Source organism: Peromyscus leucopus, chromosome 3 (genome assembly GCF_004664715.2).
Source record: "Peromyscus leucopus breed LL Stock chromosome 3, UCI_PerLeu_2.1, whole genome shotgun sequence".
Classification (NCBI taxonomy): domain Eukaryota; kingdom Metazoa; phylum Chordata; class Mammalia; order Rodentia; family Cricetidae; genus Peromyscus; species Peromyscus leucopus.
In genome coordinates this window covers 57,628,324-57,645,970 of record NC_051065.1, presented here as the reverse complement: position 1 = coordinate 57,645,970, position 17,647 = coordinate 57,628,324, and the positions used below count along the sequence as shown (strand labels likewise).

Here is a 17,647-nt window from a genome sequence, read left to right as displayed (position 1 = left end):
CCTACCTCGGTGCTGAGATTTATTGATCTCATTTTCAGATGGAGAAAATGGCTACAGGGAACCAGAGCGATGAGCCAGAGGTGAAGCAGTCGAGGCCCCGGGCAGCTTACGTGTTCAATAAATCCGCTGACTGAATCACAGGCCAGGAAGGACACAGAAATGTGGGTGGCCATATTCCTCCTCCAACGCTGGTCAGGCAGCGGGACAGGGCCTGAGCAAGACTGCGGTGGCTGGCTTTCCCCTTGGCTGGGGCCAGCCAGGATGGAGGTCCTCCCACCCCCATTTCCTGAGTTCCCGACTCCTCCACTCCCCACCCAGCTGCTCCGGTAGGAGAGGAGCGAACTTCATGGTCACGGCAGGGCAGTCAATTCTCTGGCCCCTCGGAGCTGCGTGTGTAGCCCCAAAGGTTACATCTAGATTGTGAGACCAGAGTAACCGCCTGCATCCAAGGGGCAGCCCAGGGCCAGGGAGATGGCTCAGTAAGGTGCATACAAGAACCTCAGTTTGATTCCCAGGACCCATATAAAAACAAACACCACCACCACCTCTGGTTTGTGTGGATCCCTGAGGTTCGCTGGCCCACCAACCGAGCCTACATGGAGAGTTCCAGGGCGGTGAGAGACCCTGTCTCCCTCTCACAGGTATAAGCCTCTCTACTGCTGTCTCACCCTGTCTCACCCCACTTCCTCCAGGGCTCTCCGGAATGCCTACCCAGGTTCCTCGTGGGGGAGGAAGACAGAAGTGCCAGCCCCGACAAACATGGTCAGGGGGTCACAGCGAGTTGTCTCCTGGGCCATCTCACTCTGACTCCTGACACCACTCTATTAGGTTTCTTCTGTCGGTGACTCCCTGTGTCATGAGAAACTAGTGGCCATCAGCCAGGGACAGCCATATCGCTGTGGTCACAGCTGCCTCCAAGCCACCCTGGCCAGAGCCTCTCCAGAACAGTTGAGTCAGAATGCCTCAGTGCCAGTCAGGAAGGAGGACCTTTCCCATTTCAAGGGAAGGGGCTGCCTGGTGTCTGTCTTGCTCCAGTCTCCACAAGGTGGTAGCTGCATCCGGGCTTTGTCCTCCTCAGGGGCCCCCAGCAAAGGCAGTGCTGGTGGGGAGCCAGGCCCTGTCAACTGCTTTTCTCACAGTCCAGGGTCTTCAGAAACCAGAAGTCCCAAGGTGTGGGGTGAAAAGTGGGAGGCAGCAGGGCAGGAGCGTGGAGGGGCACCGGGGAGAAGCATAGCTCTCTAAGTTGGGGCCTGCTCAGAAGCCATGGGAGCAAACCGTACCCAGACGCAGAAAGAGTAGGCAGTTCTGGACCCAAGCCAGGAGCAGGTGGCCATTAGAAGCCAGGCTCCTAGCCCATCCTCAAGAGGCCCCGCAGGAGCTCTGGCCCCTTCCCTCTGCCAGCTGTGCAGCCTGGCATGGCGTCGTACCCAGGAGGGCCTGCTGTGCATGCAGCTGCCCAAGGGACTGGATGCATGACTCATTCTCCTGCTTGCTAATCATTCCCCTGTCCTCTGCCTGGCTTCTCGCACAGCCTGCCCACCCCTGGAGAAAGCGTGCCCATCTGACACCTTCCCCATATGTCCTCAGTGCTCCGGGTACATTCTTCTGCCCTTGTGGCTGTATCTACTCTGTGCAGCCTCCATGCCCAGCCTGTCACCTGATGCTCTTGTCTTTCCCAGGATATATAGTCTGCCTGGTTCCATCCAGTTCCCTCAGGGTGAGTCTTGTGCCCAGCAAGCAGGCTGTGTTAAACCAAGAAACCTTCAAGTGGCCTTTCCAACCACCCCAGTATACAGGACAGGATGCCTAGCCTGGAAACATCTTTGAGAGTGACTCTCAGAGCGTAGTGGAAAGCACCTACCTTCTCGGGGCACTATGAGTCCTTTCCATGACTCCTCTCAAGGGAGATAAGGACGGGTGGCCTCTTGTCTCTGACAAGAAGCTAGACAATCTAACCCATTGGCAATGGGAGGCTCTGGGAGTATCAGATAAGGTCTGTGATGGGGTACCATGGCATCAGCCAGGTAGGAGGGAAGAGGAGGAAGCCACCTTGGCTGGTTCCTGGCAGATAGGCCTCGGATGCCAGTGCCCAACTCCATACCCTCTGGACTTCTGCAGAGTGAGACAGTTAATCAGCTTGATTTCCAACCACTTCTAAGCTTTAAGAGCCATGACAAGGAGAAAATTCTCACCAAAAAGCTGAAATGAGAAAAGCCAACACTACTTGTGTGTGTTCCTTCATAAACATGAACAGAGCCTGGCTTAGGACACAGAATTTGGCTTCCCAGACCTGCAACTTGGGCAGGCTTATGGGACCCTGCCCTTGGGAAGAGCTGGTGTTGGTTTAGTGCTCCACTGTAGTGTCTTGAAATTCTATAAGGAGCCCACTTTTAGAACTTTGCTCCAAGACCTGTAAACTACATAGCGGATGTGGCCCAGACACTTAGACTATTGTCAATAGGAAACACTATGGACATATGTGCAATGGTTTTACTTTAATTGACCTCTGGATGACAGAATCGTTGGTCATTTCCTCATGTCCAGTGCCTGAAGAAAGAAGAGAGTGAGTTTGTTAACAAAGGGCTTGTGAGAATGGCATCTTTCAGAAGGGTGACCAATCCTACACCCACAGCAGTCACCGAACCTGGAAATCAGGACTGTCAAATCTCTGTGTACACATTCAGACATATCCTGTAGTGACAGACTGCCATGCCATCTTATATCCATCCTTCCATAATGCTAGGGCTAGTAGCTGGCTATGCCATAACCATGAGAAACTGAAACATTTCCCAGACTCCCTTGCAGCTAGATGTGTCCATATGATGAAGTACTGGTTAACAGGATGTATGTGGAGGTAATTGCTACCATCTAGACTTTCAGAAACAGCTGATGTGTTCCTTTCTTGTTTTGTTTTGAAAACCTGTGTAGCTCTGGCTGTTCTAGAACTAGCTCTGTATACCAGGCTGGCCTCAAACTCAAGAGAGATTCACCTGCCTCTGTCTCTCAAGTGCTGGGATTAAAGGCGTGTGCCATCACCCAATGTGCTCCTTTTCATTGGGGTTGTAGTTTATTCTTATATATCTGAACACCAAGTATGTGCAGGTCCCATGGAAGCCAGAAGAGAGCACTGGATTTCCTGGACTTGGAGCTACAGAAGGTTGTGAGCTATCGTGTAAGCTGGGAACCAAATCTAGACCCTCTCTACTGGAACAAGTGCTTCTCATCACTGAGCAGTCTCTCCAGCCCCTTGGGTTGTAGTTTTGATTTCTACTATAGCAGAAAAGTTTTAAACCCTTGGACTAAAGAGTCAGAAACATATACTTTGTTCACCTTACTGAATGTCATAGAGGGGATTAGCAGTATGTAGCTACTGTTACGTCCGATTCCTCCAACAGAAAGGGAAGGTCAGCATGCCAGCGTAAGGGGGTTGGAACATGAGGAAGCAGGTAAGTCCACTCATGTCTTTCCAGTGAATAGCAGAGCAGGTGAAGCACACTGAGTGCTGGGGTTGCTATTGCAGGATGGCAAGGGACGGTACTGTATTGGGTACATTTTGTTGCTGACAAGAGAGGAGAGGTTTGTTCTGGCTTACAGTTTGATATGATATGATCTCTCGTGGGAGGAAGGAATGGCTGTGGGCATGTGAGGCCACTGCTTGCTCCCATTTCAGCAGACCAGGAAACAGAAATGAGGCAGAGAGCATGGAAGGGCTGTAAACCTCAGCCTATGCTAGGTCCTGTCTCCTCAAGTTTTCTGTAGCCTTCCAAAACAGTGCCATCGTCTGGATACCAACTGGTTACATACATAGGGTGCTGCCCTTTATGTCCAAACCTGAGCAGTTATGGAGAGGTGACATTTGGACAGACCTTACTATAGACAGGAAAGCATGCATCTGGCTGCCACTCCAGCTCCAAGGAACCTGACACTCCCTTCTGGCCTCTGTGGATACCTGCACTCATGTGTGCACCCACCCACCCGCAGAAATGTGCACGTGTACATTATTTTAATTGATTTTTTGTCTCTTTATAGCTCATAAAATATTACAGAAAAGTTTGTGTTTAAATAAAGACTATCATTTTAGCAACTCTGCCTGCCACTAAGGAGTTTTTGTGAATAAATTTTAAGAGTGAATACTGTCTTCAAATTCCTTTTTCTTTCTTTCTTTTTTTTTTTTTTTTAAAGATTTTTATTTATTTACTTTGTATACAGCATGTATGACCAGAAGAGGGCGCCAGATCTCATTACAGATGGTTGTGAGCCACCATGTGGTTGTTGGGAATTGAACTCAGGACCTCTGGAAAAGCAACCAGGGTTCTTAACCACTGAGCCATCTCTCCAACCCCTCCTTTTTCTTTTTAAAAAAGCAGAGCTATTAAAAATGATGGACAAATTTTAATTAAAAACTGTTAAAGCATTCTCTATTAATTTTAACTTTATAATAGATTACAAGAAGATGCTTATGAAACAAATATAACATTTGTTTTAGTACATGTCTTTAAAAGATAGACTTATATGTATGTAAACAACTATATAATAAAGAGTTTCCAAATATATCCCAGCACTCAGGAGGCAGAGGCAGGTGGTTCTCTGAGTTCTAGGCCAGCCTGGTCTACAGAGTGAGATCTAGGACAGCCAGGACTACACAGAGAAACCCTGTCTTGAGCAACAAAACAAAACAAAAAAAACCCAAAATTCTTTTAAATAAAATAAATTATTTTAAAAAGTAATATACCTTTGAAAAGCATTTTAAAAAATGAACATCAGCAGCCTACCCTATTCCTAACTGGACAAGTGAGTTTAAACTTAGAGTCTCTCCTATTAACTGTGTCTTAGACCATGACCACGGCAACATTTTTTTTTTTTTTTTTTTTTTTTGAGACAGGGTTTCTCTGTGTAGCTTTGCGCCTTTCTTGGAACTCACTCTGTAGCCCAGGCTGGCCTCAAACTCACAGAGATCCGCCTGCCTCTGCCTCCCACTGCTGGGATTAAAGGCGCGTGCCACCACCGCCTGGCGAAGCTGAGAGTCCTACATCTTGCAGGCAACAGGAAATGGTTTGAGGGTCACACTGAGCAAGGCTTGAGCAAGAGACCTCAAAGCCCGCCCCAACAAGGCCACACCCACACCAAGACCACACCTTCTAAGAGTGCCACTCCCTATGGGCATAAGGGGGCCAATTACATTCAAATTCCCGCACCATGCATAGTTTTACATAATTAGTTACTTCTATCCTGCACTTCAGCATCCTACAGTCTTTTCAAAGTTGTAGGAATACTAACTGGTCATCCTATCTATACTTATTAGCACCCTCACAGCATCTCTAGGGAAACCTGAGCTGACCTACTGTAACTTACTGACTCATTACTGAACACTAGGACGGGTTTTGTTAAAGGTTACACTACTTGAGGTTAAGAAAGTATCTTCAGTCTTTTTTATATCCTTAGCACCTAGCATAAATTACTTTAATATTTATTGGGTGGATGAATAGTGAATAAATGCATCCCATGGCTGGGACTGGAGGCACAGATCTACAAACCCAGTTACTTGAGAGGGTGAGGCAGAATTATGAGTTCAAGGTCAGACTGTGTCAATTTAGCAAGGCATGGCAGGGCACTGGTCCTGTGGTTGGTGGCAGGCTCTTGTCTAGCATGTGCAAACCCGCATTGGATTCCCAGTTCTACAAAAATAAATCAAGAGTAAATAACACAATAAACCCACACAACGAATACTTTTAGATGCAACTATTTTTTTCTCTTGATTATATTCTTAGAATAAATTTCCCTGCTATCAATGAATCATGTTTGGCATTGCATAGTACAGCAGATTGTATTTTCCAAAGATGGCCACACAGATGTCCATGTGCCTATGTCTTTGGTGAGTAAAATCTATCATCTAGGTTTTCTACATGTAATGTGGGACATTCCTCGACCAGGTGGCAGAGGGCGGTGCCTCTCCCCCTTGAAGTTCTTTGTACCTGCCTTGGCAGAAACAGCAGAAGAAATGCTGGAACTTTGCAGGGCCTTCAAAGCTCCTATCTCCTTTGCCTTCTCCTTTTCTCAAGGCAGCTGTCTTTGGATTTCAGCCACCACACTATGAGGAAGAACAGGTGGCATATGGAGGTTGGGTATGGGCACTCTGCTAATGTCCTTCCCGTGACAGTCCTCGGAATCAGCGGGTACTGACTGCCAGACCCCAAGTGCACGTCTTGACGCTGTGGATACTGTGGAGCAGAGAGGACCCGTCCTCGCTTAGCCTGCATCCCTGATGCTGGGAAAAGTGCCGAACAGTCAGTGTTTGCTGGAACACATGTGCAGGTCCACTTCTGTACGAGCTGCACGGCCTCCAGCTATAGAGAAGAATGGCCAAGTTCCTCTCAAGCTCACCCTTCTCAGGGACATGCATCTCTCCAGATCTCACTTTATACCTCCACCCTTTGGGAAGGAATCATTTATTTTTGCTCCCAGTTCTTGGCAGTCTCTAGCTGGCACCAGGTGTGTGTGTGTGTGTGTGTGTGTGTGTGTGTGTGTGTGTGTATTTGTTGAAAATTATGGCCAGGTCACACTGGACTTAGTTTCTCCATCAAAGAAAGCATCTCAAAAAGCTGGCCTCTGGCATCCACATGTACACCATGGTGTGTGTACGTGCACACACACACCACAGATAAGTAAGTTAAAAAATGTCAGTGGGGGGCAGGTGTCTGCAGGTGTCTCTTTCATGACCCTCCTAGGTCAGATCCTCTAGTCTCATTCAGGGCACATGAGCATGGTATCCTGGGACTGGATGAGTATCCCCATCCTCAATGCATCTTCACCAACCTGGCGCTGACTGAGATGGCATGAGATGCTGAGACTATGGACACAGAGCTCCAGATGGCCTCTTCTTCACAGCCAGCTGCAGGCCTTTTACTAGAGTCCATTTTCATATCATCCAATGAAGAGGTGGTGGTGGTGGTGGTGGTGGTGTCATAGGGATGCACAGTGGAGCCCTCCAGCCTGTCCTACAGACCTGGATGCAGCCAATTGCTAGCTCCTTGCTTCTCTTCCCTGCCACCCTGCCCACTGTGGAGTCCTCTGGTCTTTAGCACAGGAGGTGTATTCACAGCACAAGAAATTCAGTGAGCTCTGTTTACATAGGTCAGTTATTAACTCAGCAAATATGTACCGAGCACCTCACACACACTTGCTCTAAGACTTCCAAGGAACTCAGTCTTTGGGAGACTTGTTTTCCTCCATTTGTTCAGGGAGTGCCTGCCAGGAGGATCATGAAAGAGAGACCTGCAGACCCTTACACTGACCGTTTTTAAAATTACACTTACTCGTGTGCATGTGTGTGGTTCACACACTGTTGTGCACATGTAGCGGGCACAGGACACCTTGCAGGGGTCAGTTCTCTCCTTCCACCATGTTGAGCCTGGGGACTGAACTCAGTGTGTCAGGCTTGGTGGCAGGCACCTTTACCCACTGGGCCAGCTCGCCGTCCCCTCACTGACTTTAAAAGTCCTGGCAGTGGGCGAGCGGGGAAGGGAAACAGATGTGTGATGAAGTAGCAATGTCCTCCTCAGACACAGCAAGCAGTCCAAGTGAACGAGAGCTGTGCTGGTTACACAGAACCATCTAGTGTCAGCGTCCATCAAAGGACCATGTGAGGATGTGGCTTTCCTCCGAGTTGGACCCAAGCCACACGGCATAGATACTGACCGCGACTTAGGGTCTTTCCCTCCAGGAACTCCTAAGACAGCATCCAAAAAAGGGTTCATTAAAGTCGCGCAAACGCTGACCTGAATGCAGACCGTTATGTGCTGAGCTGATGGTAAAGGATGGTCAGCTCCCGAGGGAAGCCACGCAACGCCTTCTCAAACCACCAGGTTTGGGGCCCATGGCTTCAGCGCAAACTTCTGCCAGATCTCTCCATAGGTAGCAGGACATGTCCAGCCATGGGGTGGTCTGGGTGATGCCTTCCTGTAAGACGCACAAGGGGCCTTTCTTTGCAGCTGGAGTGCCGTAAATTAGTGCCTATCCTCGGCCAAAACCATCAGAGCTGTTCTTGAGACATTTCTTTGAGAGTTGTTCCTGGTTGCTGCCCTCACCGGAGCAGACTGCACCTTCTAACTTTCCCCTGTGGGACACAGCTTATGAAAGCAGTCTGATTCAGGGCTGTTCCTTTTTCCTTCTAGTTTAGAAGTGGAACAGGGGGAAGGAAAGGGCTGTTTCTGTAGAGAACCACAGAACTCAGTCTGCACGGCCAGGGCTGGGTGTGGAAGGACAGCAGCTGGGCGGGATGGCAACTGCCAAGGCCAGAGATGGACATCCCAGTGACTGAAAACAAGGAAGTTGTCGGCCGATGCCAGGAGAGCTGCTGTTAGGGCGATTTCGGTCCTCTGCAACTCTCCAGCCCTTTTCTTTCCTAAAAGCACGATTAGCATCTTGATTTTAGTCCTCCTCTCCCAATCAGAAACCCCACGGGAAGCCAGGGACGGTGACATTCACCTGTCTGTGATCCCAGCACGTCAGAGGCGGAGGCAGGGGTAAACGTGGACTACACAGTGATGTCCTGGTTAAAAGAAGGGAGCTGGCTGGGGAGGCGCTCGCCTTTGATGCCAGCACCGGGGAGGCAGAGGCCAGCAGATCTGAGTTCCAGGCCAGCCTGGTGTACTAAACGAGTTCCAGGACAGCCAGGGCTACACAGAGAAACCCTGTCTTGAAAAACAAAAAACAAACAAAAAATCATTGCATTGCTCCAACAGTATTAGTTTATTCTGGCAAGTGGCTCTTTTAAGCCAGATTTGGAGTACTCACTGGTTTTGGAGTCAGGACTTAACTTATTTATTGAGAGAGGGTCTTTCTATGTAGAACAAGTTGGTTTCAATCTAACTCACCATGTGGGCTGGGAAGAAGTGTCTTTGGGGTCAATGCTATCTATCCTCGGCGGTGCACTTGGGCCATCCCCATCTTGCATGGACCTCTCCTTCCTGACTCCATGGGATCCATCACAACCCCTCACTCATTCAGGGTAGAAAAAAATGGAATTACTGATCTCTACTGAGATGCAACTCAGTCCTGATATGTAACCACCCTACAGCCTTGGTGGGAAGCTTACTCAGTGACCCGTGACAGTGTCACTGGAGTCCTGGTTATGCCTTCCTACCCTAGGTGGTCAGACAAGACACCCTTCCCAGAAGCCTTCCTTCCCAGAAGCCTGCTAATGCTCAAAGACTTTGACATAGTCCAGAGGAGGCCAGCCAGCCTCTGCTAGGTCCTCTCTTATCGTCTTATCTGGGACAAAGTGCTACTGTGGCTACATCCCAGGTCGCTGAGGAAGGCCTGCAGAGCACATGGAACTGGTCCTGGGGTATCACTAACCGGTTTACTCTCTCGGCAGTGCTGTGTGGCAGGTACAGGTCTGGGAATACTTCTGCACTAGGAAAGCCAGTGTGCCTGACTGGCCCACCGTTCCCTGAGGGTACCTCTAGTCATAAACAGGTATCCCTCAAAAGCAGTACCCCAGCTCAAACTAGTCACCCACAGTCCTTGTTTGACGACAAGCCACTCAGCCATTTCCAAATCTGTTAGTAGGCATGCTGACTGCCAAAGGACACCGGTCTCATTTTCTGGAGGAAAATGCCAGCTGGCTGACGGGGTTGGTTAGGACCAGGTCCAAACAGCAGGTTTAATCAGAGTGAGTCTCCTGGAGGGGGGACCGTGTAACAGGAGCATTCCCAAACAGTATAGAGGATGGGTAGAAACAGCAAACAGAATGACACACAGGCAAGCAGGAAGCAGCCTACACTGGCTAGAAGCAAAGATTTGGTACAGAAGGGCCAGCTGGGCCAGATTGCGAAGGGCTTTAAATGTCAGGCTGAGGGATTCATCAAGGGAAGGAAATGATCAAACAGGTGTTTCAGGAAGATAAATCGGAAGAGAATGTGCAGGATGAATTGGAAAATCTGGAAGCATGGCAACAATTAGAAAGCTATGAGATTAATTAGGCCGTTCCAGCAGTCCTGTGTGAGTTAATAAGGGTGTAAATGAAAGAAGTGGTGGCAGAAATGGACAGGGACAGCTGCAAGCCCCGCTGTAAGGAAGAATGGACAAGGTCTGCTGCCTGATTGGACTGGGATGCAGGGAGCTCAAGGAACCAAAGTTGACAGAGTTTAAGCACGGACAACTGGTAGTACAATGGGCAGAGAAAGGGAGGTGAAGAGACCTCACTGGTTTTAGTAGATATGAATGGAGTTCCAGATGCAGAGCCCACAGGATAACCAAATGCACATGTCTGGCAGGTTCCTGGATGTGTACTAATGGAGCTCAGGAGAGATGCAGCACATGTTAATGAATCTGGGAATCAGGCTGAGAAGGAATAAGTGAGTCACCACAGAGACTCCACAGTGGAAAAAACAATGGCTGCCCTCTGGAGAAGTCCCCAGAAGGAAGTTTTCTACTGCAAAGCCAAGCTGAGAAAGGGCCGCTCTGCTGACATCTCATTGCCATTCAATACCAGCTGGAAGAATATATTAGTTTGAGAAAACCAAGTAATGTAGCACTTTTGTCTCAGTGGGAACTAGATTATAAACGCCTTTAGTATGCCCTAAAACAAATTTGGTTTAAGTAAAGGCTGGTATTGATAAAGAAAAAAGATAAATGTCACAGTGAGCATCATCTAGCTTCATGGATTTGAGTCAAGCAATGAAAAGGAACATGTGATGCACTTCCTAGGGTGACATTTGATTTGCGGTATTAGTAGATGTTGACTCACTTTAATACAAGAAATTACTATATTGGAGGCTGGGGATGTAGCTCAGTGGTACAATGTTAGATATACCCTGGGTTCAATTCCTAGTAATAAAAACAAAAACCCAAACAGAACAAAAAATGATGCTGTATTTGCAGCACATTTCTGTATAAGAAATTCAAACTATTTCATCAGTGCAGATTATTATTATTATTTTATTGCTTTACCTTTATGCAAGATTATTACTAGCCTAGTTTGGTCTTGAACTAATGATCCTCCTCATCCTCACGAGCAGCTGAGGTTCCTGGCCTATCTCACCATGTCTTTACCGACTGTTTCAATAAAAGGTATTAATAAGTACAGTGCAATCCAACACTTGTAAAGAAGTTGCTATAAGAACTCTATAGCAACCCACACTAAGTATGTAGACAACTTTTCTTTTTACAGTCAAGTATTTTTACATATATTTACTATATTGTATTTTTTGATGGTCACAATAAAATAAAAGGTTGGTGGTGTTTCATGCAGTTCAAATTCTCTGGAGCTTTTAGAACAGTCTACGCAGTTGTCTCTTTAGAGTACAGCAGCTGATCCCACGGTACCTTCAATCTCTCTCAAACTCACAGATTTACACTGTAATATGTCCTTAGGTTCAGCGAGTTAAGTGACAGTTTCTTATTGGGGTGCTAACACTTATCGAGTGCAGCTGGTGAGAGCTCCTTCCTTCCTTCCTTTCTTTTTCAAGTATGGAGAAAATTTTAGCTTTAAGGGAGAAGGCTGGCAGAGGGAAGAGTCCAGGCTGAACATGGCCTGCAGACTAACGCAGACCATGAGAGAGGGGAGGGCAGGCAAGGGGAGACGCCGATGGAGAGCAATGGCATCACCTTTGAAGCTCAGGTCAACCCTCTGACTTTTGAAAGAAATCCAAACTACACAAAATGGGATGCACCCGTCACCTGTTTAAACACAGGTGATGGAAGCCATCTTTAAAGACCCGTGTGACCACTAATTACTTCATCTACATATAGGAAGAAAAGATGGAGAGGCAGTCCTCTCCTCCACCGAAAAACCACAAATGGGAAGGCCATCACTGGGATCTTAAAGAAGGGAGTGGTAGAATGGACCCAGGTTCAGGCCCCAGCACACAGACACACAGAGATAGAGACAGACAGACAGACACAAACACACAGACAGGCACCTGCACACATGCATGCCCTCTTGCCCCAGTGGGCAAGAAAGAGGTGCTAATCGAAGTAGTAACAGTTTTCTTGACGTCCTTAGACATTTAACTAAAACCCGAAAGTTTAATTTTATCAGCTAAATTTAATGCAAGTGTGACCTTTCAAGATGCCAATATTATCAAATCTCTTTTAATATTAAAAAACCAATGGGGGCTGGGGAGACGGCTCAGCAGGATTAATTACTACATCACTGAGAAATTCATTTCAGCTTTAGGCTGACTTGTAGAACACTGGGGAAATCTAGAGACACAACAAAGAAAACTAGCAAGGTTCACTGTGAGTACTGACACTCCTACACAACAAGGAAATACAGTTTGTCAAGTGCTGGTTCTCCCTGGGGTTACAGTGGAGAGGCGTCCTGGCCTCACTGAGTCAAGGGGACTGCACCAGTTCACATCCTGGGGCTGCAGTTTTAGAGTCATCCAATGGAATCAAAGTTCGTGGGGTAGAAGACACAGGCGTTGTTATGTCAGAAGAAGCTTCCTAATAGCTCGTTCTTGTTACATCTAACAAGTCTGCAAAGCACACATCCTATTTCAGAAGAGGCGCTTCCTCGGAGATGCTCAGCTTCAACTTCTTCCAGGCCAATTAGAGTCAAAATCCAAATGTTTGGGATTAAATGATGAACTACTCTCCAAAAATCCATAAAATATTCACACCAGAGAGCCCAAGATTAACTCTCCTACAAAGAAAGAAAAAACAGTTTTAGCAGAATTGCTCACCTGAGTACCAAGGTCTGATTCTAATAAAGTCAACAACAGGAGGGACATCTCTTTAACTGGTGACAGTGGAGGTGACTCAGCGGAGCCATCACAGCCCAGCAGGTGAGGTCAATCATGGTGGCGACTCTAGTAACTGTGTTTAAAAGCTAGGTTTAGAAAAAAGAAGTTTATAGGGTGCTGAAAATTAATTTTTCAGCTGGGAGGTGGCGGCGCACGCCTTTAATCCCAGCACTTGGGAGGCACAGGCAGGCAGATCTCTGTGAGTTAGAGGGCAGCCTGGGCTACAGAGGGAGATCCAGAACAGCCAAGACTACACAGAGAAACTCTGTCTCAAATAATAACAATAAAAAGATACCATGACTAAGGCAGCTTACAAAAGAAAGCATTTCAGAGGATTAAGAGTCCATGGTCGTCATGGCAGGGAGCAAGGCTGCAGGCAGGCAGCCTCAAAGCCAGCCCTCAGTGACACACTGCCTCCAACAAGGCCACATCTCCTAATCCTTCCCAAATAGTTCTACCAAGTGGCGACCAGTATTCAAACATAAGAGCCATGTTACAGGGGACTATCCTGTAAGTTTGTATATGTGCATTAATCATAATCTTAACCTATGCCATAATGCATACAGCAGAAAGACAAATATATTCCAGCACAGTGTGACCATATTGAGTATAAGGGAGAAAAAGGCTACAAAATCCAGACCACCCGCCGGGCGGTGGTGGCGCTCGCCTTTAATCCCAGCACTCGGGAGGCAGAGCCAGGTGGATCTCTGGGAGTTCGAGGCCAGCCTGGTCTACAGAGCGAGATCCAGGACAGGCACCAAAATTACACAGAGAAACCCTGTCTCGAAAAAAAACAAAACAAACAAAAATCCCAGTCCGAAAGCTGCTGTGGCCAACCTGAAGTGCTGGAGGGCTGCAATGCTTCTGTTAGTCACGACAATGACGTGTGGTTTCAAAAACCTGAAGTGGCTGTCTTTGGGAAACAGGGACTGTTCATTTCAGTCATCAGCTTTCTGCCCCAGGCTTTACTGAAGTCATTCTACCATAGGATGGTAGGTTTTTTTTTTTTTTTTTTTTTTTTTTTAAGACAGAGTCTTAACTGTGTAGCCTGTGTTGGCCTGGAACTCACTATACAGCTTAAATTTACAATCCTCAGCTAGGTGGTAGTGGCGCACACCTTTAATCCCAGCAGATGGGAGGCAGAGAAGGGTGGATCTCTGTGAGTCTGAGGGCAGCCAGGGCTACACAGAGAAACCCTGTATCCAAATAAAATAAAATAAAATAAAAAAATAAAAAAATCACATCTCTCCTGCCTCCTGCCTCAGCCTCCAATGCTGGATTACAGATATATTCCACCACACCTGGCCTCAACTATCTGCTAGTTTTTAAAAGCATTTTTAAAGGTTTATTGCTTTATTTTTGTGTGTATACACCATGTTTGCTAGTCCTTGGGGAGGTGGGATAGGGTGTTAGATCCCCTGAAGCATTGTGAGCTGCTGTGTGGGTTCTGGGAACTGAACTCGGGTTCTCTGGAAAAGCAGCAAGTGCTTTTAATTTCTAAGACAGCTGAAAAATATTAATACTTTTAAAGTTTTTTTTTTTTTTCTTCCTTGGTTAAAAAAAAATACAAGGGAGGATGAAGAGATGGTTCAGTGGGTAAAGCCCTTTCTGTAATCGTGAAGACCAGAGTTCAGATCCTCAGCATTCCCGTAAATCCCAATTGGGCATGGCAGTCTTTCTGTAACCCCAGTGTGGACAGGGCAAACCCTGGGCAAGCTGGTTAGTTAGCCCAGCCAAATTGCTGAGCTCTAGGTTCAAGTGGTGAAACCCTAATACATAGAATAATGGAGGAAGACACACAACATCAACTTCTGGTCTCTACACATACCCACATACACATATGTGAACACACACAGACACATGCACACATACCACACATACATACACATGTAAACAAACAAGAAGTAAAAAAAAATTAAAAATTTAGCCAGGCAGTGGTGGCGTACGCCTTAAAAATGAAAAAATAAATAAAAATTTAGGGGCTGAGTGGTAGAGAAATTGCCTACTTTGGGTTCAATACCCAGCACACATAAATAACAAGGGGAACTAAGCATTTTTAAACTTATATGAATTCTTTTTGGCCTTAAATTACTGCTCAATAAAGTTCTTGAGGTTTTTTTCCTTTTTTTTTTTTTTTTTCTTCTTTGGGTTTTTCGAGACAGTTTTTGTGTAGCCCTGGCTCTCCTGGAACTCACTCTATGGACTAGGTTGATCTTGAACTCACAGAGATTCATCCTCCTGCCTCTGTCTCCTGAGCACTGAGATCAAAGGCGTGTGCCACCTCCCACCCAGTAAAGTTCTTGAGTTTTATGTTATCAAAACCAATCAATTATTACATCAAAATATCAATATGGATATTTAGGGGAAAAGAACAATTTCAGACTGCAATAGAAGACACACCCAATGTCCTCTGGCATCCATGAGTGTGCTCAAGGGTGCATGAGTGTACATACACACACACACACACTTCAGTATACATTCCAGATTGGGAAGCTGGGCATGGTGGTGCTCACCTAGTAATTCAAGAACTCTGGAGTTGGAAGCAGCAAGTTTGGGAATTCAAGGACAGTATGTGATATATGAGACACAGACTCAAAACGAATTCTTCTAAAACATTAAAAGTCCATGCTGGGGATACAGCTCAGTAGAATACTCAGCATGAATGAAGCCCTGGGTTCACTGCTCAGAACTGTCAAAACTGACCAAACAACCTAAGTCCTCACAAGCTAAAAACTCACTAGGTATTTAAAATATTTTCCACTGAATTCACTGTCCCATGGACACAGCCTTTCAGGGGCCAGGCACGGCAGTGCACACCTTTGATCTAAGTGCTATGGAGGCAGAGGCAGATGGCTCTCTGAGGTCAAGGCCAGGCAAGCCAGGGCTACACAGAGAAACCCTTCTCAAACAAACAAAACTCCAGCCTTTCAGAAACACCAAGCAAAATCAACCTTTTTTTTTTTTGGTATTTAAACTTTAATTTTTTCTCTGTCCGAGTGTTGTGTCTGCATGTGTGTATGTGTACTGTGTGTGTATGTGTACTGTGTATGCGTACTGTGTATGTGTACTGTGTGTGTATGTGTACTGTGTACGTGCACTGTGTGTATGTGTACTGTGTGTGTGTGTTTACTGTGTATGTGTACTGTGTGTGTATGTGTACTGTGTATGTGCACTGTGTGTGTATGTGTACTGTGTGTGTATGTGTACTGTGTATGTGTACTGTGTACGTGCACTGTGTGTATGTGTACTGTGTGTGTGTTTACTGTGTATGTGTACTGTGTGTGTATGTGTACTGTGTATGTGCACTGTGTGTGTATGTGTACTGTGTGCATATAGTGCCTGTGGAGGTCAGAACAGGGTGTCAGATCCCCTGGAACTGGAGTTAAACAACTGTGAGCCACCAGGAAGGTGCTGGGAATTTAACCAGGGACCTCTGCAAGGGCACCCAGGGCTCTTAACCACTGAACCATCCCCAGTTTCAACAGTGATTTCTGTATATTAACAATAACACTTGTTGCAAATTTCATATTCCAGTCTATATATGCATACATATATTTATAATGAAGCCTAACTAGAAATTTTAGAAAAAAAATATGTACTTAGTGATACTGACAAATGCCTAAGACACGTCATAAAATTAAAAGTCAGCTCAAACAGCATAAGTTTGGGTGTAATTCATTTTTAAACAAGTGGAAGATACAAGCTCATTTTCGAATTAGTCTGGATAGTGAAACCCTGACACTGGGCACCTTGTTAGAGGAAGGAAAGGCTGAGCTGACAGTTATTTTCATCTTCTGGTGTGCACTGTTATGCCATTTCAGTATTTCTACATTCAGCATGGATTATTTTTGCAATTGAAAAATAATGAAAAACCTTCTTAGTTTAGATGCTTTACACAATGATTTTTTCTATTCAATCTTTCTTATATTAAACAATATGATGCAAGAAGTGAATAAAGGGCTGGGGAGAGGGCTCAGTGGGTAAGGTCCCTGCTGCCAAGCCTGAGGACCTGAACTTAATCCAGGGGACCCATGTGGTGGGGTGAACTGACTCCTCCACGCTGTCCTCTGACCTCCACACATGTACCTTGGGGTCTATGCTCTCCTCACCAAACAGAGAAGCGTTAAGAGTTTCTGCTCACGGCTGCTTTAATCTTTGACATGTCATAAATACATTTGGAACAGAGCTTTGCTTGCATTAAGGCAGTGCATTCCCTAAGAGGTAAGCACGACGCCTCGTCATACTGCCTCCACATTCCAGCAGATTCCTACACAGCCACATCCAAAGCAGCGCTCAGGATGTGAACAGCACAGAACTCATGTAGCAGACAACTGCTTCTTTTAGTGAAGTCTGATGCTCATTTTGCCTTCTAGGGTGTCTCAGCTCAGACAAGTCATGCTCTAAGTATTTAGTGGCACACGTGCCCATGGCTGCGGTGCTGGCAGCACATTCTGGAACATGTCTAATTTCTAAATTATGAACAGCACATTTAAACACAACCTTTTTCTCAGAGGCATGCCCACCAGAGTGGAACCAGCCACAGATGTCCTCTGAACCAAGCATTTCCCTTGACATTTCATTAATTTTAGGTCCTTGTTATGACAGCTGGACCCCAGAAGCTAAGTTTCCAGACTCCCAAATCATATATTACCAGATTTCCTCAGCCATGGGAGTGGTCCACTTATTTCAAACAGTATTTGAAATACTAAAGCACTGAATCATCAACATGACAATACAGTAATTTTGAATTTGTAAATAATGTGAGCTCATTACTGATTTCATAAACAACTTCAACAGACTATTTTTCATCCCAATTAGCAATATTTTGGAGTGGGTACAGAGTAGGCCCTTTGGAAGTATACAGATTTTTGCGGAGTGCTTTGTGTCTAAAATGGAAT

General features: G+C 46.2%; 1 protein-coding gene across 2 annotated transcripts in view; it reads right to left on the bottom strand.

Annotated features, from left to right (window-relative positions):
* Window positions 1-12,003: 12,003 nt before the first annotated feature.
* The window catches only part of Tmem209 (transmembrane protein 209), a 34,732-nt gene continuing 29,088 nt past the window's right edge, over window positions 12,004-17,647 (bottom strand). For both annotated transcript variants that reach the window (XM_028866178.2, XM_028866177.2), the window contains exon 15: window positions 12,004-12,649. In XM_028866178.2, the coding sequence (XP_028722011.1) occupies window positions 12,595-12,649 (55 nt within the window). In that variant the 3' untranslated portion in view covers window positions 12,004-12,594. The remainder of the gene's footprint in view (window positions 12,650-17,647) is intronic.